The sequence below is a fragment of the Micropterus dolomieu genome, linkage group LG06, assembly GCF_021292245.1.
Source record: "Micropterus dolomieu isolate WLL.071019.BEF.003 ecotype Adirondacks linkage group LG06, ASM2129224v1, whole genome shotgun sequence".
Lineage (NCBI taxonomy): Eukaryota > Metazoa > Chordata > Actinopteri > Centrarchiformes > Centrarchidae > Micropterus > Micropterus dolomieu.
Window position 1 is genome coordinate 28,230,774 of NC_060155.1, and position 22,184 is coordinate 28,252,957.

The 22,184-nt window shown below is 39.3% G+C and overlaps 1 protein-coding gene across 1 annotated transcript; it reads left to right on the forward strand.

The window, feature by feature from the left end:
* Positions 1-69: 69 nt before the first annotated feature.
* LOC123972632 (dual specificity protein phosphatase CDC14AB-like) lies at positions 70-21,331 on the forward strand. Its single transcript, XM_046052187.1, has 14 exons — positions 70-115; positions 1,284-1,374; positions 6,664-6,739; positions 6,880-6,972; positions 7,066-7,145; positions 10,047-10,113; positions 10,701-10,763; positions 11,895-11,982; positions 12,225-12,455; positions 15,500-15,638; positions 15,803-16,028; positions 16,183-16,274; positions 19,858-19,998; positions 20,193-21,331. Exons 1-14 carry the CDS (start codon positions 70-72, stop codon positions 20,239-20,241), a joined length of 1,482 nt encoding a protein of 493 aa, XP_045908143.1. The 3' UTR covers positions 20,242-21,331.
* The last annotated feature ends 853 nt before the right edge of the window (positions 21,332-22,184 follow it).

Here is a 22,184-nt window from a genome sequence, read left to right on the forward strand (position 1 = left end):
TGGAACTATTTACATTTTAAAGTCATTTAAAACGGAGTTTATAACAGGAATCATTTGTTAGCGAGTCAAATGGCAGAGGAATATGAGCTGTACGGGGCTTCAGAGTTTATTAAAGGTAAGTTACACATGCGTTTATGATGTATTATAATGAGTAATAAGAATTATCTGTGAAGCTACTCAAACATCCGTCATGGAGGGTGAATATGCTGTTGAGTGTAATTGGGTAGCTATAAATAAACTAGCTGAACAACAAGACTTCTATAGAAAAATATAGGACTTTAAATACATAAATAACATATTGTGTTTAAACTATAACTTGTTCTCTTGAGTAACCACAGACTAACAATGAATGTCAATAGGGATATCATAGTTATCCCACAATGATTCCTTAAGAGAAAAATACCACTTAGGTTAACTATTGAGAACCACAGACACGCTGTAGATTCCCATTGGAAAACTGCTGAAATGCTTCATTGATTCTGGTTGGTTTATTCTGTTAAAAAGAGGTAAAACAAATGGAAGTTCGGCCTGTTTACCAATATCTGTAGGAGCTGCAGGAGTGGCTCATGGAGGGAACTAAGGCAGCTCCTGATTACTTCAAACATGGCACTTCCTCTCTGAGTCATAAATGAGTCAAGTCTCAGCACACAGACTTAACATGCAGATTTTTAGAGTCAGTGTGACACTTTGTGATGATACCACCAGTCCATCGCAAACAAACATCCATACATCTGCTTAGAAACAGAAAAAAGACGCTTCTTAACTCCAGAACTGGATTTTAAGTTAAGTATTTCAGTGATAGTTGTGCATACATCCATGGCTTCACTGCAAACTGGAACTGCCAATAGCTAATTTGGCATTTAATGGTGACAATTTAATTCAGTATATAGGTTTCAGTAGTGCTAGGATTAAGTCTATTTAAACAGGTTGGGTAACAGGCAGTGTGGTTTAACGTGAGGAGCTTGTGTGAACATGTGCTCATGGCGCCTAAACAGAGAAGCTAGAATAAAAAGTCTCTGTATTAAACTTTGTGATCCTAGAGGAGGTTTTAGCAGTCAACATTAATTTAGTGAGAGAAATTTAAAAAAAGAATTCTGGGTGCAATTAGAGGTTTCCAGTCCATTGAACAGCATGATTTACTTTGTAGAATTGGAGGTTGATGTTTTACTCTGTGTCCCCGACATGAAAGCTAAACTGTCTGTGTTGCACCTGAACTCACAACACCTATCAATAATGCAATGTTATCTGTCTGCTTGTGTTTGTGTGTGTGCTGTACACCACAGACAGGCTGTACTTTACCACTCTACGTGTCAAACCAAAGAACACGGCCAGCACACACTACTTCAGCACGGATGAGGAGTTCATCTATGAGAGGTAAGCCTCTGTGATAAGCAGCTGCATCACATTAACGTCACTCATCAACATCAATCCCAGAGATAATGCCAACACAGAATACTAAACACAACGCAAGGCAGCGGGACGGAAATACATTTGTACAGGTGCTCCTCCAGATCGGATAACAAAACAGTAGCAAGAATTTAAACAACATCAATACAATATATATAGTCGCCTGACAGAGGTTCACCAGGTATCAGCACGTAGTTTAATTCGAGCACTCTGGAATATTCTGATACTGTGAATGAATATTTTGTACTTGTGTGGCCTGTAAAATGGGTGTGAGCAGTGTTGTTAATACTTGCCTTTTAGTATCTATGCTGTTTAGTTGGTGTAATCAGACTGGAATCAATAGTAATGTTGCCACTAGTTTAACATACAATATGTTTATACATGTAGGCTACAAGGTGCATAATATTAAATACACTAAATTGAAAATATCTACACTAATTGAAAACTGAAAATATAAAGACCAGCAAGTTCTCATTCCAGGTACACTGTGTCACGTCTTTTGGCGTCTGTATCAACGCACTTGGAACCCTTTTACTTCATAGTTCAACGCAATGGGGAAAGCCCTTTAGAGCCATTGTTAATTGTTAGTCAGAGTAAGGAGTTGGTTGGGGTGGACAGGTGGTACAAAAAGTCAACATTGATGTTGCGTAGGTACATAGGAAGTTAAAAATCAAGGCGTCTTGACAAAGCGTCCGTATGTGATGCCCTGGGATGACAACAGGTTGCAGCCAAAGACAGATAAGATAAAGATTACCTGCCCTAAGGGACCTAAGGGCAAAAATGACACCTCCTTACTCTGACGTTTCTGTTATTTATAGTAATACTTTCAGTGTGGAACAATAGTGCTAAAGGTCTTACCCCAGTACGTTGAACTATAACGCCACAAGGCGACTGATTGTTCACAGGACTCAGATGAGTTTAACAACATAATAGTAAATGTTCATTTGTGTGTCAGTACCACACAAGTACAGGCTTTGTTCAGGTTAACATCTAACTAGTTGTAGTTCAATATGTTTTTAAAATGTTCCTCCTCTTTGCTCTTTTCCTTTTTAACACCTGTTCTCGGTCAGTACTGATAAGTATGGAATTGATTATCACGTGCATCAAACCGATGCTTTGTCTTATTCGGAATTTCATAGTCTGGAGGCAAATGTTTGGCTTTATAGGTTAGCAGCAGGGTCTTAAATTTACCGTGAGGCACCACAGGGACCCAGAGGAGCCAATGAAGGGTTTGGGCAGTTTGAAGAACAAACAGGACGCTGAGTTGACCATCTGCAAACCAGGTTGTTGCAATAATCCAATCTGGCAATGATGATGATGAACATGACTTATTTCTAAATGCCGATTCATGTCATCAGGCTCATAAGTATCATAGATGTGATATTTTAACTAACCACAACAGGTTAATGCAAAGTGAAAAGGTTGCAAGCGAAAAGTAAAGAACGTTGTTTGATACTTCAAAAGCACTGTCTTTATATTTGTATACAGTATACACATATTGGAGAGAAGAGATTTATTAGACAGCACACTCTGAACGACACAGGCGTTACATTCATCATGTGCACTGTCACAGGAAATATTGTTTCTGGCCTAGATGCAGACACAAGAACAGAGCCGGTTAAATTAGTGGTGTTTATTTGAACCAAACTGTGGAAACTTACAGTGACGGTGAGGCAGTCCAAAACCAAGCGACGTACATCCAGAAACAAACAAGTGATAATCCGCACGACGGAGTAGAAATCCACAAGACATTGGAAAACAAGAGGGACAATGCTGGTGACAACACATCTGAAAACAACACAGGTTGAAACGATGAAGTGGCGACTAACAACAGGAAGACAATGACTTATAGACACAGGAGGAGGGGACATTAAAGGACAGAAGTGATTCACATTAGACCATCAGTGAACCCACCCGTTCTCACTCCCCGACTCGTCACATATGGACGCATGGTCAAGACCCATCGGCATCAGTTTGTAAGGCACTCGGGATCCCTCTGGCGTCATAGTTCAACGCGGTGGGGGGAAGCCCTGTATGGTCAGTTTTTGATGGTAAAGGCAGGTATATGATATTTAACACAAAAGACTGAGGAAGGAGGTGGTTGGGGTGGATGGAGGGCCAGAACCCCGACTTAGAACCAGGAGACCCGTGTTTGTGTCCTGTGTGAAACCAAAAGTCAACATTAAATATTTTTATTTACGTTACACAAGTAACGTTAGTTAACTTACGTGTTAACTGACCTACGTAGTTATTTTAACCCAAACCATGATCTTTTCCTAACCCTAACCAAGTACTTTTTGTGCCTAAACCTGACCAAATTGCAACGTTTCACAATTTTAATAACATGCCGTTTAAAAATGGCGATGTTTTGAAACGCCAACGTTTTATTTTAAAAGTCTAACCAGACATTACATATTTTTGTTGCTAAGCATTGCTAACTTGACTGCGGAGCTAAATGGGTACCCAGGGCGTTAAAAAGTGTCGCCAAAGGGCCTTGACCAAGCATCAATATGTGACGAGTCGGGAGTGAGAATGTGTTGAGTGAACAAGTGTTGTAGTACTCAAGACCGGTTTGGTCTCGAGACCAGTCTTAAGACCACTTTTTGATGGTCTTGGTCTCGTCTCTGACTCCACCGCATTTGTACTCTGTCTTGTCCCGGTCTCGGATATTGAGGACTCAGGATTTTATTTTAAGACCAGTCAAAACCATGACTTTGGGAATATCAATAAATTGCTTTTGCATTGTCTGACTTATTTGTTAACATCCTAACTTTGATTGGATGTAAAACGTATTGTTTCAAATGCAACCAATAAAGCTAATTAAAAATGTGTTGTTACCGACCGGCCCCCCTTCCCGCGATGGTAAACATGGAAAAGGAGTGTTGAATAAAGATGCTTACGTTGATTTCAGCTCTAAGTGTTTTAATGGGAATGTGGATCTTTGATGGAAGTACCTATGATCTCGTTCCACATTTTATTGTGTGTCATGTAATGTGGGGAACTGGTCTTGGTCTTGACTCGGTCTCACCCTCCCTCAGTCTTGGTCTCCACTTGGTCTCAGCCCCTTAAAGTCTTGGTCTTGTCTCGATAAACTCTGGTCTTGGTCTTGACTCGGTCTCGCCCTCCCTCAGTCTTGGTCTCCACTTGGTCTCAGCCCCTTAAAGTCTTGGTCTTGTCTCGATTAACTCTGGTCTTGGTCTTGACTCGGTCTCGCCCTCCCTCAGTCTTGGTCTCCACTTGGTCTCAGCCCCTTAAAGTCTTGGTCTTGTCTCGATTAACTCTGGTCTTGGTCTTGACTCGGTCTCGCCCTCCCTCAGTCTTGGTCTCCACTTGGTCTCAGCCCCTTAAAGTCTTGGTCTTGTCTCGATAAACTCTGGTCTTGACTCGGTCTCGCCCTCCCTCAGTCTTGGTCTACACTTGGTCTCAGCCCCTTAAAGTCTTGGTCTTGTCTCGATAAACTCTGGTCTTGACTCGGTCTCGCCCTCCCTCAGTCTTGGTCTACACTTGGTCTCAGCCCCTTAAAGTCTTGGTCTTGTCTCGATAAACTCTGGTCTTGGTCTTGACTCGGTCTCGGTTTGTACAACACTAGAGTGAACACACAAACAAGAATTAAAAGAAGACATCGACAGGAGGGACAGGTCAACTTCAAAGAAAAATAGGAAATATGAAACACCAACACCCCCAGAAACACGACAAAAGGGACATCAGTCGCTCTCTGACACCTTTCCTCAGTCCTTTGATTCCCTCCTTCCTTCTTTACTTTATTTATGATCTTGACTAAATCCCTCTTGTGTAGTCCTTGCATTTGAAAGAGGAATAAAAAATGTATTTTTGTGAGAAGTAAGACTCTCGTTCTGAATGAGGCAACACAATCACCCCACGGGGTACAGTAGTACGTGTAAATTAATTTACTTACTGTATGTTGAAGCAGGCTAATGAGGAAATACTTCTTTGAGCAGTTGGATTCCAGCCAGTGAGTAAAACCCGTTAATTCCATTCATGTTCAGCCAGTGGTTATGATCCCACTGTAAGATATAGGTCAAGATGAGATCAGTGGCTGTGCCCTCGAGATGGAAAGGGATTTAGGACTAACACCGAGTGACGTCATTCAGACTGGATGCTTAATCATTCCAATCCATTTGTACCAGTCTACCATTTTTTCTACCATTAGATTTTATATTCTCGACGGTGGCCAGAACTTTATGTTGGACGGGAGACTCTTCCAGAGCCCAGGGGCAGCAACAGAAAAGGCTGTAGGCTTTAAAGTATTAGTTGAGTGTGCCAGTCGGCTCAGAGATGAGATTTTTAGTTTAACATTGACATTTTAGAGGGAGAACCAAAGGTAGTGTGTGAAATATATCTTTACACCCATAAAGTATGAGTACTTAATACTGAGGCAGCAGCTTATCATGCACTCAATCAGTGATACAAGAAGAGCTGAAAAGCAGTTAAAGTTGAGATTTTTTATGATCCACAAACTCTGAAAGGGAGTACCAAAACTAGTATTAGATTCGGAAAGCAGAAGTGTTTTGATGAATGTGAGGTTCAGGACGTTTGGCAGCAGAACAGCAGCAGTGCGCTCTGTGACATTACCACAGATGGATGCCAGATATTTTTAAAATCAGCTTACTCAATGCAGCTGGACGGTGGTTGCCAGCAACAACTGCAGATTCACTTTACATATTCAGTGTGTCTCTGCACAGGATGTCCTCCCTTAAATGTCTGTCTATGGATATACATGTGTTTCTATACCCCACAGACCTGCTGTGGTTAACTCTCCAGTAGGGTGGACGATTGTAATGGTCTCTTATACTTCGCAACTTGGTTAGGTTTATGAAAACGTTACGGTTTGGGTTAAAATAAAAATGTTACTTACGTCACCTCGCTAACTCTTACTTGCGTAATTTACGCAACCTACGTAACAATATAAAACATTCAATGTTGATTTTTTGTTTCAAACAGGAAACGATCACTGGTCTCCTGAAAAGTCCAGTTTCTGGCCCAGCCACCCACCAGAAGCACCTCCTTACTCAAACCTGTCTGTAAAATATCTGACGCCTACTTTTATAGGCGTGCGTTTGACTCACTGTGCGTAACACAGTGACTCCAAGGGGTCCTGACTAGTGAGTCCATATGAGAACGGGTTGAAGACTGGAACATTTGGGACAGGGTCTATACTTCTAGAAACCTTAATAATGATTATAAACTGTACAGTTGTAGTGATGTACAGTTCATTTGTTCCTCTTTGTGTTGCAGTTTCTATGCAGACTTTGGGCCCCTCAACCTGGCCATGCTGTACAGATACTGCTGCAAACTCAACAAGAAGCTCAAGGTAACAGAGACACAGCTCTGCACCTCACATCGATGACAGTACTCTGTTATAGAGATTTAAGGTGGAAGAGAGTTTACCACTTTCATACGCTGACATAAAGCTCTGAGCTGCTGTGTTGTTCCCCCTTTTTGTCACTTCAGTCCTTCACCATGTCTAGAAAGAAACTGGTCCACTACACCAGTTATGACCAGAAGAAGAAAGCCAATGCTGCCGTTCTCATCGGTGCCTACGCTGTAAATATTTCTTTATTTGTCCATCTCTTCATCCTCCTATCTGTCTGTCCATCTGTCCATTATTTATAATACAGTAAAACATCTTCCCTATAGGTAATCTATTTGAAAAGAAGCCCAGAAGAAGCCTACAGGACTCTGATCTCAGGAAACAACACAGGCTACCTGCCGTTCAGGTACTAAACAAAGTTTTACTGCATTTTTTTATCATTTAAAGCTTTCTTGCCCAAAGTTAAATGACAAAATTTACTCCACTTTCATTTCTGTCCGCTAACTGAAGTTACAACCTGCAGCCAATTTCTGTATCTTAGCATAAAGACTGTGAAACTTCACATTTTGGGATTAGATTTGGTTATTTTTTTCCCAACACAACCTCTAGGTGAACCAGATCACTAGTCAGTGTTACAGTAAAGGGGGACTTTAGACTTGCCAGAGACAGATAAATGGTTAATAAATTGTTAAAAATGGTGCAGCAGAGGCTGAGATCTGCTGACCAAACCCATGTTTTGAGCCTCCCATCCTGTTAAACACCCCTGCCTTAAGGTTGTCCTGAAAAAGGACAATATAGGTTGTTTGCTCAGCATGCTATTATAAGCCATATTTACATTTTTTGTGGCAGCGACCTCTAGTGGCTGTACAATGGAAGAAGGAAGTCAGGTGACCTATTTTAAATGGACAGAAAGTCCGCGTAAATCCGGGCTTTTTCTCAATACAGACAAAGATCGGACTTGGCAAGTTCGGCTCGGGAGTACAAACTTCCAGGAACGGGAGCACGCAGTCCGTCATTCAGCAATTGGAACAGCAGCGGACTTGTTGGCGGCCGGACCCGTTAGCGGGCGGGATCTCACATTTCCGAAAATGTTGTAGCAATTTTTTTAATCAGCTCTGTCTTGAGAAATCAACCACATATTTGTAGTTTAAACAACTATATTCCCGCATAAAAAAACTCTTAAAACTATTATATTTGACACAAGAACAGCAATATTATAACTTACAGTTCTGAGTTTTCTCGTTCGTTCATTCTGGGATGAGGAAATACTTTTTTGAGCAGAAGTCCACACAAGTCACCACCGATGCAGGCTCGGTAAAAGGGGCGGAGCGAGAACACATCCAGGTATTTGACTGTACTTGGCTAGATGTGGACTTTTGAATTGTCACAAGTACAGACAAGAACGCAGACTGAGAAACAGCCCCGGATTTTCACTCAGGAGAACGGCGTTCGAGTCCCACGTGAAACCATCAATAATATTTCCTCACTTGACTTTTGTAATTTACTTACTTTAACCCAAGTCACAACATTTCCCTAAACCTAACCAAGTAGTTTTTGTTGCCTAAACATTTTTATTTTAGAGAACAAGAAATGCATTAACACTATATACACAAAAAATGTCCATATCAGGGGTACGAGAACAAAACAGAGAAAAAGATTAACACAGAAAGAAAGAGGAGGATATAAGAACTTAGAGTAAAGTAGATTCAAATATTCAGGGGGAAATAGGACAATGCTGTAGCTCCATAAACCTGAAAACACACTGAAGAGCTACGAAATAACATAAAAATAAAAGCATTACTCTCCTTTTATATTCCACTCGTGAAATATCACCTTTTTTAAACCAGTTGGCTTAGTGACAACCTCTGATAAGAGTGCTATAAGTAAGCATAATGAACTTAATAATGAAATATTTAAGAACAGTATTTTCATGTCACATATGCAGCTTTAACCGTATTTTACCTTATGTTGCAGTTACATGTTACATGCTGCATTTCTTTACACTGTACAACCAGGAAAACTTTTACCAGGATAATTTCCCTTTAAGAATAATAGAATTGCCTTCCATCTTGCTAGCTTAAACACACTAGCATAAAACTACAAAATGATGAAAAAGCACCACCATGTGACTAAACATTAAACAGCACATGAAACCAAATTATAACAAACCTTGTGCCCTTATCAGCTGGGTGCTAAACAAACAAAAATATTGATTTGCCGTTCACATTTCTTCTCATTAAGCGGACGCCTTCAAAATAAAAGCCAAATAATGACCTCACTTCAGAAGAAAACTTATGATATGAAAAAGCATATAAAACAACTAGTATTTGAAAGATGCTGGGCATTAATAAAGGTAATTTACAATCAGACCGTAAGAAATTGATCAAACACATAATTAGTCTTAATCGCCTTCTTATTCATAATGTCTTTGATCGGGGTGCTATATTGACAAAATTCTTGGCAAAGAAGTCCGTCATTTCTTCTTGTGAATTGGGAATATTTCCAATAATAAAACTAACTGCACAAAAAACTTTACTTACTTACTTTCAAAACATCCAAGATTGTCTTTACCCTGATGTTTAATTGTTTGGCCAGTTTTCCTTCTTATATAAAGTTGAATATTCAACCTAAATATTCTACTATACACACATAGAAAAAACAAATGACATTAATTGACATGAATGTTTCTTCTTGTAGTTCACAGAAAGTACTCGATATTAAATCTAAATCTACCTAATGTCTTTTTTACTGGACATTTTTGGTTTTATGATTTTAGAAAAGAAACTCTTTATTGTTTAGACTAAATTTGTCTCCTAAAAGCCAATTTTTCTGATTGTTAATTTCCATAAAGTGAAACCCAGAGAGCTACAGCTTGTTTGTGATTCCTGATGTATTTATTCAAATATTTATTTTTAGTAATGTCAACTTCTCCAGGGTATATAATACCATTAAGTGGTTTGATTGTTGAGACTTGGACTGCTGAACCTCTAAGAGGTTTGTTGCCTAAACCTAACCAGACTGTGACTGTTTCACAACGCTAACCACATGTTTAAAGTCATGTGACACGTGATAACAAATCGTTCTGGGATGCATGAACAAACGCCGCCTGTAGGGCCGCTAATTTAGGAAACGCTCACGTGCGTCTTGTTGGGAGGCATGGATAAGCGACCTTTGTTGAAGGACTTCCTGCATGTCTTCCAAACTCCGATCCACCTGGGACTTGTCAAAGCTCCTCCAGAGCCACAAAAGACATTTTAGAAAGTCTCCTCATGACTAGTAAACTGACCTCGGTGTGTTTGTCCCGCAGGGATGCAGCAGTGGGAGAGTGCTCCTTCAGCCTCACTGTCCTCGACTGCTTACAAGGAATACGCAAGGTAAACAACAAGCACCAAAATAAACTACAATGGATCACTTAAATTAGTAAATTAGCTTGTCACTTAGTTCACCCCTCATACACTCAGACTAGCAGAGATTAGTGGAGGGGAGGTCAGCTAGAGTTTATGCAGCAGTCATCAATCTGAGGCTTTGCTGTTACTATGATTTATTCCTTAAAACACATTAGTCACTATTTAAAGGCTAGTACTTATTAATAGTCACTAGTTACTATTCACGTTTTAGCAGTAACGTTTGATTCATTACTAGTACTCCATTTTTAGCTAATTGTAACTAATTGAACATTTTTTTTAACGTTTTTTTTTTTCTAATCTTGTACTATTCTCTAAATAATTTATACATGTAAAATGGAAATAGTTACTGGTAGCTATGCGAACAGTTACTAGTAACTAATGGATATGTGATAGCTTAACTGCAGAGCCCCGTAGATTTCAATGGCAAAAATGTAACTAAATTTAAAATTAAATACTAGTAACTAATCTACTTATTGATTTGATAATATATATATTATATGATATTGATATTATAGATTTTTGATGTAATGGACTGTCCTCTCTCTCTCTTTCAGGCATTACAACACGGTTTCTTTGACTTTGAAAATTTCCATGTTGAGGAATATGAACATTATGAGGTGAAGGCACTCAGACACTAATAACCATCCTCGTGCTCAATCATGCAGTTTCACTTGGTTTACTGTTGAAAGACACAATTAAGGACGATTATAAAATAAACTTACAGAGCAAATTTTAAATGTCCAAGTCACTGTTAGAATAACAGACTAAAGAATTATGTGGAAGAGAAGGAGCAGTGAATGTGTTGAGACGGTGTGGGCTCACTCTGCATCATTTTAATAGAGGTCTGCAGAAAAGCACTTTGTTTTGCTTGGGTCTAACAGGACGGACGCAGCCGACCTGCTGTGGGACTGCACAGAAATATTGCCTCACACACTCATACTTGAGCAATTTAGTAGTTTTCTATCATAAAGCTGGAAAAAATTTTTAAAAATTGAAGCAACAGAGGCCAAAATATCCCAGAACACTGGATCATACATTTCCTGTGCAGCAACTAATAGCATCACTTAGTTTCAAACATTTGTAGAATAAAACCAAAGTGGAGATAAGCCAACAAGTTCTGGGTCCCAACTTGTCAAGACCCCTTGGTGTCGTTTTTCAGCGTCTAGGGCTCCGCGGTCAAGTTAACAACAATAAAAATGCAACGTCCAGTTATCACATTGATAAGACTCAGACGGATTTTTGGGGTTTTATCGTGAAAATATCCCAAATGGCCAGACATTTACAGAACAGTTGATCAAAATATTGTTTTTTCATGGAAGGACCCCACATATTTACAGAAAACATGTCAAATAAAATGAAAATGATAAAAGATTTTTAAAACAAGCTCTGTAAACATCTATAAGAGCTAGGAAACAATGTGTTAAACAAGCTTTCAAATGATTTATGAGTCAATATGAACAGCTAAATTCTAAAAATAGACCAATAATAATGTTTAAATATATTATTCATGATTGTTTTGTACATTTTAATAAAGTATGGTAATAAATCTGAAAATTGACAATCCTAATTTTGGACTGTGGTGTCTAATAGTGCCACAGGTGTCAAATGTATGCTCCAAATTGTTGCCAGCATGGTTTTTATTATTAGTAATAATAATATAATAATATAATAATATCGAAGTATCATGACAGTTTTACCGTTGTACACATGGTTGGAGTACCTCAGTCATCTCCTTCTTTTCTTTTTAGCGAGTAGAAAACGGGGATATGAACTGGATCATTCCAGGGAAAGTTCTGGCGTTCAGCAGCCCTCACTCGCGCAGTAAGATCGAGAATGGTGAGTCAGATTCCTTCTAAAGCCTTTTCTCTAAATCACTGGGTTTAACATTAATTTCCCAAGAGCCCAGCTCAGCTTTTGTAAGACATATAATTAGAATTCATTCATTAGAAATCAGTATGAGTATGGTTTACTCTTTTCCACGTCTTTACCACCACTGAATTATTGGTTGTTGCATTTTAACAGAAATGATGTCTCTTAAAACTACTATATAACCACGATAATCATGATTGTTTTTCCAGGTTATCCTCTCCACGCACCAGAGGCGTATTTTACATACTTTTGCCAAAATGACGTCACAGCTGTGGTCCGTTTAAACAGGAAGTTGTATGATGGCAGGCGGTTTGAGGATGCAGGATTCGAGCACCATGACCTCTTCTTCCTGGATGGGACCACGCCCTCCGACCTCATCATTAGGCGCTTCCTGCACGTGTGTGAAAGCACTGAAGGAGCCGTGGCTGTGCACTGTAAAGGTAGGAGTGGATGGATTTTCATTTTTCAACGGAATACACGGAGAGCAGTGTGTTTAAAATCTAGAAACCGTTTTTTCATTTGTTTAAAACTTTCTCTCGTAGGGCTGAGTAACCTTTAAGATGTAGACCGAAATAATAATAATAATACATTTTATTCATAGGCACCTTTAAGAACACTCAAGGTCGTCTTACAGGACATAATGAAACAACAGGATAGCAATAAATAAATAAAATGAACAAAAACTAAAATTACAGTGCATAAAATCAGGGTGATGGTTAGTGATGTGCCCGTCCGTATCGAGGCTTCGAAGCGCGTGTCGAGTAATCCAGGATGAAGCTGAAGCGCGTATCGAGGCTTGCATTGGTGACGTATGTGGTGACGTTCAAAGCCTCGCGAGCCAGTCGTAAATTTTGTATAGCACCTTTCTAGTCTTTGCAACCACTCAAAGGGCTTCTACATTCACCATTCATACACTGGGGCAATTCAGGGTTCAGTATCCTGCCCAAGGACACTTCGACAAGCAGCTGGGAGGAGCCGGGGATTGAACCACCAACTAACAGGCCAACCAATTAACAGGCAACGTGCTCTACCTCCTGAGCCACAGCTGAAATGGTTTGTGGGTACGGCGTGCGATTTGAAAGGAGCAGCAAAATGCAATGGACCTTTTGATTAGATTTGTTTATTTGTTTTTTTTTAAACCTGTCCTGCCCAGCAGCCTGGTATAGAGTAAGATGAGCTGGATACCATATTGTGCCAGACAGATTTTACTTGAACAAGAGAGTATTAATATATTTCTTTGTCTGTTTTATTATTTATTTAATTATGTATTGATTTGTCACCGGGCCGGACAGGGGGGCAGACACATGGATGGGGGGGCACAAACAGACAGCATAGAGAAAGGACAACAGGGAAAAGCAGAGGGAAACACCAATTGCAGAAAGCAACGAAACCTGCAATAGAACAGAGAGGGGGGCTTGGTGGGGAGAAAAACAACAACAAACAAACACAAACAAAAACACAGAAGCAATAAAAATAATAATAATAGTAAAAGACAAGCCGAACAGCAGCAATAAACAGCTGACATATTAATGACATAATAAGACAACTAAGAGAAAAATGAAAAGAAGAAACAGTCATGCACACTAAATAAGCAACACAACACAGCCACGAGAGCTGGAATAATAATTAATTTAAATAAGTAACTGAAAGAAAAGCATCAGGAATAATTCTACCAGGGACAACCTAAATTTTTGATTTTAATTGAACACAATTAGATTGTATCTACAGCTTATTTTAAATGACTAAAATATTTGATCATCTTATGTCAGAATTGCTTTGATCAAATAACTTTTATAATAATAAATTTTAGCTGAGTAAGACTAGCGACAGCAAGAAAGTGTTGAGATTTTTTTTGTTGTTGACATTTTGTGTTTTTTTCAAGAATTAAACTGGGGGCTCTTACCCCATATTACCCTAATAATAATAATAATAATAATTTTCTAAAGCAGGTAAAATCATCTCCAAAGAAAGAAACCGCCTGAAGCCCAGAAGTGTGGAAAAGTTATTTTAAATAAAAATGAATTAAATGTTGTCTGTATTATCTAATGTCACAAAGCACATTCGCATCATAGCCCTTTCTTTTAATTCTACTTTCCCTTTTGACCCTGTCATTGTTTCATAAAGACAGACACCTTATTAATAAGTTCATTATTTATGTATTAACACCACACACATCATTCATTAAACTATTCAATTCAAAGCTTCACATACCAAAGCCGTTGTGCTGTTATAATCACTTTGCCTGTTTTACCTTTATTGTCCACTTGATGGCGCACTAGAGCAAATGAAGCACCCTGAAGCTTCGGCTCATGAGTGAACCAACTGGATGGAAAGCTTCAATGCTTCATGAAGCTTGAAGCATGAGGGCTCAGATCAGGGGCGAGACGATACACTTGGGTCACAAGACGTGACGATACACGAGACCCAAGAGGAGAAGATTTTTAGCACTATTTTTTTCATAGTAATAAGCTCAATGTTTCCCTCCCTGTCCGCCTCAAGCTGATGTGTGGTGAGCGTTCTGGCGTCCTACCCCAGGAACATTTCCTGCACTCCGGAGACATTTTCTGCTCCAATTTATGGTGGAAATGTCTTTATTTATATAAATGGAAACAAAACAAAAAATTCAGCTGGCAGGTGACAATTTATAAACTTAAAATATAAAATAAATATATTATATATTATACACATTATAATGCGGTCATCAGCTGTTTCTTCTATATTTAATAAATTGCTTTGCATGTTTTCTCATTGTGCAAATAAACTTTTCTCAAAGCATTTTCATTTGTTATCTGACATTTCTTGTAGCAAGCTATTTTTCAGAACATTTTTACAAGTGCTTCAAAAAAGTGATCAACCGTTTCGTGGTGGGGACATTGGGGACAGTGTAAATGACACCTGTGCCTTTAACACTAACATGTGCGGTCTTTCTTCGCTTCAGCTCGCTTCTTTAGAGTCTTTACTGTAGCTTAGTGTGACTTGTTTAAACAGACTCCTTTCTCGTTTTCTACTTACTGTCATCCTTTTTTGGAGGTTTGCGACTCACCACTAAAGGAAAAAGCACTCGGGGAGATCTTTTAATTCAGTTATTCAAGATTTATTGATCCAAAGTTAGCAAAATGATTCACCGTGGTTTACTTTTAACAAACGGATCAAAAAATGAACTTAAATTCCTTTTTCACAACTATTTCACTCTCTTATTCAAATACAAAAAAAGCAGTCATTCTAGTTAGGTCATCCTGGTACGAAGAGAGCTCTGAAATAATCTTCTAATATTTTATCTCAAACAATAAAAAAGAAAAGAAATTGATCACATTGCTTGTCTATAACAACAATAATAATACCAAACAACTGTTATGGCTTCAACCGGTGGCATTTTACACAAGGTTTTGAATAAAGTAGCCCACTGGTTTTGGTACTTTTATTGTATATTTTTATATGTATATTCCCTTAACCTTCTCTCTTTAAATATTTCATCCAATCATAGCTGGCCTGGGCCGTACAGGCACTCTGATTGGCTGCTACCTGATGAAGCACTTCCGGTTCACTGCAGCTGAGGCCATCGCTTGGATCAGAATTTGCCGGCCTGGATCCATCATCGGCCCCCAGCAGAACTTCTTGGAGGAGTGAGTTTCAGGCTCAGCTGTGGCTCCACATTATGAACAACCAGTAGCTTGTTTCCCCCTTTTAGTGAGACGGCTCCGAAGATCATTTGAGAGCATTTAGAGATCAGTAGGGACCAGTGGGCTTGAGAAGTCAGAAAGTTTTGAGAGATGCTTTCTGTGTGTAGGAAGCAGCACAGTTTGTGGGTCCAGGGCGACGTCCATCGCTCCAAGCAGAAACTGGTGCAGCAGAGGCTGAGTCGACGGCAGCATCTACAACAGCAGTGTCACCAGCAGCAGCTCCACAGCCCTGACTGTGAGGCAGAGAAACAGGAAGCCATGTCCCACCTACTCTCCAGCATGGACGACCTGTCAATCAACACCACGCTTTACAAATCATACAGCTTGGATGAGGTGAGGGGCGGGACTTTCTGGTGTCTTTATTATAGCTGCATTAAAAATGAGGATTGCAGTATTTAAAGAGGATAAACAGATAATTGACGTACATTTACAATGTGACCCCAACAATCAATTACTGATAATACCTTCTCTCCGTCCGTGTGTGTAGAATAACTGTAAAGAAGGCAGTCTAACTCAGGGAGACAAACTGAGAGCGCTGAAGGGAAGACGACCACCTAGATCGGCCTCCTCCTCCTCAAGGTACCCGTCGGTTCTAACTTTGGTTTGTGGTAAACATTAGGGTTGTAGTAGGGGTGTATATTATTATTCAGAGATCACTGATCAGAACAGTACAGTACTTAATATAGCAAAGATAGCCTGGAGGTGTCAGGCCTCAGATTCAAACGACACTTTACTTCATGCAAGACTGGTTTACTGAAAATTGGCAAAGTAGCCTCTCATAGCAAATGGCTTTTTGATACGTGGAACAAATGTAATGCTATATGTAGAAAAATGGGGGAAATATATTGTATATGTATTAGTTTGGGCAGTGAGGATTGACCTTGTGTTGTGCTGGAAAAACAAGTCTAGGAAAGAGGGTGTATTAGTATGACGGCTTATTAGTGCCATTGTAGATATAATACTTTGGGGGTAATTATCCATGGAAAACTCAGAATATCCGAGATTAAAGTTTTTAATCATTCTTAGTCATTAAGAATACAGGACGAGAGTCAGTGCAGACACGAGAACAGGTGGAGATATGAGGGACTGCAACAAAGCATGTCACATCTTAGTCATTTATAAATGTTCCTTCCTCAGTTTTTTATGCTTTCGGTTTTTGAGCAGGATATTCTGGTATACTACTATTACTAAAGACCCATGGGCATATCTGAGTTTTTAAAAAATATTTGTTACATTTATTTAATTTGATCTTTTGTAAGAGTTTCTTAATGTTTGTTATTCATGTTTTAGTCTGTACAGTGTAAAAAAACCTGATCGATATACACACACACACACAGGTATTTTGCCTGATTATTCCTCATCTGAGGGCTTTAGGTGTGTACAGATTTTGCTTGATTGACATCTGCCATCTCCCTACCGCACAGTCTTATATATCTTGAACCTTTGAAATGTTTTTTTATATTGTAACTTATAGACATTTCATTAGGGATCCAAGCAGCGAAGCCCTATTATTTCTGTTCTGATTCTTTCTTTCTTTCTTTCTTTCTTCTTTTTCTCCGCTAAAAGTGTTTGGGCAGCAAAAACTGCTGGACGAAAACTGGCACGTAGGTTTCAAATTCCACCCACTACTCAAGCAAAACAAATGGCCCTCATAGATCTCATGGTGGCACTCTAACGAACAACGTTGCGTTTTTGCAATTATCTTGAAAATGGCTTCGTTTAGAGTCAAACGTCTTTCATTATTTTAATCTCTGGATTCATCTGCATCTTTGCTCCAATGATCTTCTGCTCTAAAAATGTCATATTATGTGACTTTTTATCACTTTTTCAAAAACCTATTTTTGTGAACTTGTCCCAGATAGTACAGCAGACAAACATCTTTCAAATGTGGAAAGAAGTACCAGAATTTGACTGAGTGGGTCATTCTTTTGAAAAATCCCATTAGCCACTTAAATTTCCAAATCGCTGACTGTGACAGTATCAGGCATGTTTGTCTTTTTCTAATAATAATATTTTTTATTATTAATTGTTATTATCATATGCAGCCATTTTGCTGCAATTGACCTGACCTTTCTTTTCTCCGTGAGATTGAAGAATTGTTGTGTGACGCTGCGGAGAGCCCCCAGCTGCAGTAGGCCATGGATCATGTGAAATATTCTTCCAGACAGAGGGAACAATCACGAACCGTTCACAGCGTGTTGGTCGTACTAGCGATGACCTGTACCGGACAGGAAGTGGGGCGGACCAGGGACAGGAGATTGGAGAGCGACCGGCCCGCTGCGAACAGTCTGTGATCGTTCCCTCTGGCTGGATGAAGTCCGACGCTCCTGATTTTACACACGGATCCATGACGATAGAGAAATATCGAGACTAATGTCAATAATGCATGCTGTCAATATTTTAGAGACCCCCAAATTATATTTTTGGGGAGCTCCCCCTGGCGCCCCCGCAGTTTGCACCCTGCTCTAAGTTTAAATGGAGCATCATCTTCACATGAGCAGCTACACAGGGCATGACCAAAACTGTAGCATTTGCAGCTGACCACACTCGGGCAGCAGTGCCAACTCATAGTCATGTGTCTATCAGAGATGGGCACTCGAGTTTGAGACTCGGACTGGAGTCGCACTTAAATCACACACACACAGTGACTTGACTCGGACTCGAGGTGCGGGACTTGTAAACAATGTTTTAGTATGCGTCTGATGAGTATCGGCTGTGTACACACACACAGTTAAATAACGTTGGCTGCAAACTGGTTACAGGTTTATTGTTGACCATGTAGCGTTTTATTTAGTTACCGTTACACTGGGTTTGAGAGTCTGGTGGTGGGTGTTGACTTATAGTCATTATTTGTTGCAGTGCACATACATGGTTGTGCTCAGTAAGTGAAAAGAGGTTACAGTCACAGAATTCCTTTTAGCTGTGCAGTGGTCTAAGCAGCCTGGATGCAACAGCAGGAGTTGCAACACTCATTATAACCACCAGGACTTGAGACTTGACTAGGAGTCTAGATCAGAGACTTGTGAGCATCCCTGGAGTCTGTCCACTGCCACGCAGATCACCTTTCCCTAGTCGGCAAGACTTTGTCCTTCTGGATAACCAAGTGTTGATTGTTCCCATATGCATCCTGCCTGGTAGGCAGCATCTTGCCCAAGGAAAGTTTGACATTCAAACTAGAAACACAAGGAGTTTCATAGTTAGACTTGGTCTCAACAGTGTAGATTACAAGAATTAGTCACTCTATATTTTTCAGAATATGCTAAAGCAATTAACATCTATATCTCCACAAGTCTTTTTTTCAAATACTACCAAAATCAACACAGACATTCTCTAGATTGCCAATATCAAGGTGTGTCAAAGGGTTTTCAGATCGGTCAAACGGTGATCTGCAGTGATATTTAGTACAGGATTCACAACATTTTCTTTTTTGCACAGTTTTGGATCAAATGCCACCAAAAAATTAGACAACACACTCAAAACCAGCAGAATGATGTGTGATTTTATTCAGACATTTCTCACCAACATCTTGACTGTTGTAAGCATTTTAAGTTTAAACTGACAAAACTATCCGGCTCTGGCACATGTGACGTCACTACCTCAACTTGTGAGAAGGTGTGTGGAAAAAGCCTCTCACCAGTAGCTCAGTCAGTGAGTCACCTTCTCTGGAGATCTGAAGTTCCAGGATTCAAACCTCCAGGTGATCGAGTCAGACTTGCTGACAATGGGATTGTTCAGATCATATTGAGTCTAAGTTCTCTATTTTATTTGGATCCCGTGACACTTTATTTTTCTCTGCTAAAAAGTGTTTGTGCAGCTGAAATTTTAAATCATGGAAATACAAAATGTCACAGGTGGGTTGAACATTTCACCCAGTAGCCTGTACATATAATGACACTCTCTGATCTCAAAGTGATGCTGTAAAAATCAAGTTTGCGTTTCCCCAATTATCTCAAAGTCGTTGTATTAGTTGTATTAGTCTGTTAAACACACTGTTCATGTGTCATCATATTTTATAGTATTTCTTCATCCTTCATACATGCTGTCATTCCTGTTAGTTCAAATTTTCCAATCACATTTTTACATTATACGGTTACTAGTTGCATTATATTTAATGTGTGTACATCTGTTATAATGGGTTGATTCCTTTGTGTATCTTATTCAGGTTGAACCTGTCCAAGGCCTCTCACTGCTCCATTCCCCCGCCTCCTAGGCCCCTTAAGGGCCCCCTGTCCTTCTCCTCCTCTTCCTCCTCTTCTAAGAAGCTGATACGAAGCTCCTCCTCCTCCACCATGCACATCAAGAGGTGAGTGTCCACGTTCTCGTTGCTTTTTAAATGCAGCGCAGTCAGTCGGATAACGACTATGTTAACGGCTAAATCTGCTGTGACAACACCATTATGCAGGCATTAATATTATTTCTGATGTCGTCCTCAAGATTAAATATACAGAGGAGACAGCTTCACTGCATGAATTAAATCCCCTCCCTCGTTCTCCACAGTCCCTTCAGCCTCGGTCTGTTCAGCACCAGGCCTGCTGTCATTCACTGACTTCACAGTTTGGACGTTTCCATTCTGCTCACAAGTCGAGTCGACTGATGATGGAGTGAAAAACAGGACCACCAACATGCTGTGGTTGTCTGGGCCTTAAACATTTTATCAACCTCGACAAAGTAACTGCACTTTAAATGTAGGGATTCATCGCAGAGTCAACTAAAAGTAAAGAAACACCTTCTGATATGAAAATGTTCAAGGACTACACCAGCTTTGAAAGTGAAATGAAAGTTGGCACCAAAACTCATCTCCGTGTCTTTAGTAGAAAATAAGCTAATGGTATGTTCAAAGATAAAACACACACAATTATAGAGAAACAATTTCACAGACAAGTTTAATTAGTAAACCATCGTACCTATATGTACCTATATACAGACTACGTGGTAGTCTGTAAGTACTCCTTTACTTAAGTAAAAGTAGAAATATAACAATGCAATGTTATGCAATGCTTTCAAAAACCTACTTAAGTAAAAGTACAGGAGTATTATCTGCAAAATGTATTTTAAGTCTGTCAGATAACTGTAGTGCAGTAAAAAGTACAGTATTTCCCTTCAAAAGGGATGAAAGGAAAAGACTCAAGCAACTTACAAGTACCTGAAATTTGTGTGCACTACTTAAGTAAATGTACTTTCCAGTGCTGTGAACATCTTTCCCAGTTTACACACGACTTCCTGCAAACCTCAAAACTGAAGTAAAACTTCCACCAAGTAATAAAAAACAATACCAACTTTAGATCATACCATCTCTATACTTTGGATAATTCTGCTGCAACTACGTCTGACTACCATAAAACTTCAATTAATAGCCTGGGCTTTTATTTGCTTAAATCACTGAGCTCTCCCTGCTCATTGTTTCCGTCAAATAAACTGAACGATTAAGTTGTGGAGAATCTACGGATCTACCGATGTGTAGCAAGTCCATACTGACAAAAAACTTTTATATTGCTATGCATAATCTTAGAACTAGGAGCTTACAATTAGCTAAAGCAGGTGACCCGGCACTTTTATACATCCAGAGAACTTCTATAAAAACCAGACTAGGCGTCTAATTGAGACCTGCGTTTACTTGTCAAAATATTTAGCCACAGTTAAAGGGACTAAGTGGGACAAGGCTAATTGGAGTTTTACGGCAATTAACTTATTTTACATTTGAGTATGAAACGTGATTTTGGTGTCAGTCGGATGATGTCATAGTTCGGGTGGCACACGGACCCAGCTTCATAGTCGTAGTTGTTTAAAAAAGCAAGCACGGTGTTTTACAATCTTACCAGCTCGAGAAAGTCAATAAGTGAGTAATAATCAGAGGAAGGTTTTCTGTTTTCCATCTGAAACGCCCGTTTGAATGTAACACAATGTTTAAAAGAGGAGTGGAAACGAAGCCATATGAATCTCAAATGCACTTTATTATTAGAACTCTAACATATTAAAAACTAATGATTAGTAAATGTTTGTTTTGAATCGAGCAAAGACCACAGAGAATGAACAGTTTATGGAGAGATCAGTAAGTTATCAAACAAACTAAGGCAACAGAAACGTTGGATTACAGGGGTACAAATGACAATAATAATAACATTTTTTGGTAGATATCTTTAGTTTTTTAACCAAAAATGTAACTCATGCAAGTCATTCATGAAGGGAAGTTTTTCTGTTTGTCTGTGTTAAACCATTTTTCTCCTTTCTGAGCAAATGTGTGTATTGAGATTATCTGTTTTATGTTGTTATGATGTTTGCTGCAACATGAACTCTGTTCACTTTTGAAACTGTGCTGTTACGAAATATGATGTGATAATGATTCAGAGATTGTTATTTTTAAAATGAAGAATAAAGGTTGCTGATGATGAGAAAATGATTCTGGTTACCTTTGCTCATGTATGCATGTTGGTAGAATGAGTGAATGTGGGCCTTTGTTTCATTTAACATCCCAGAGGATTTACATGATTA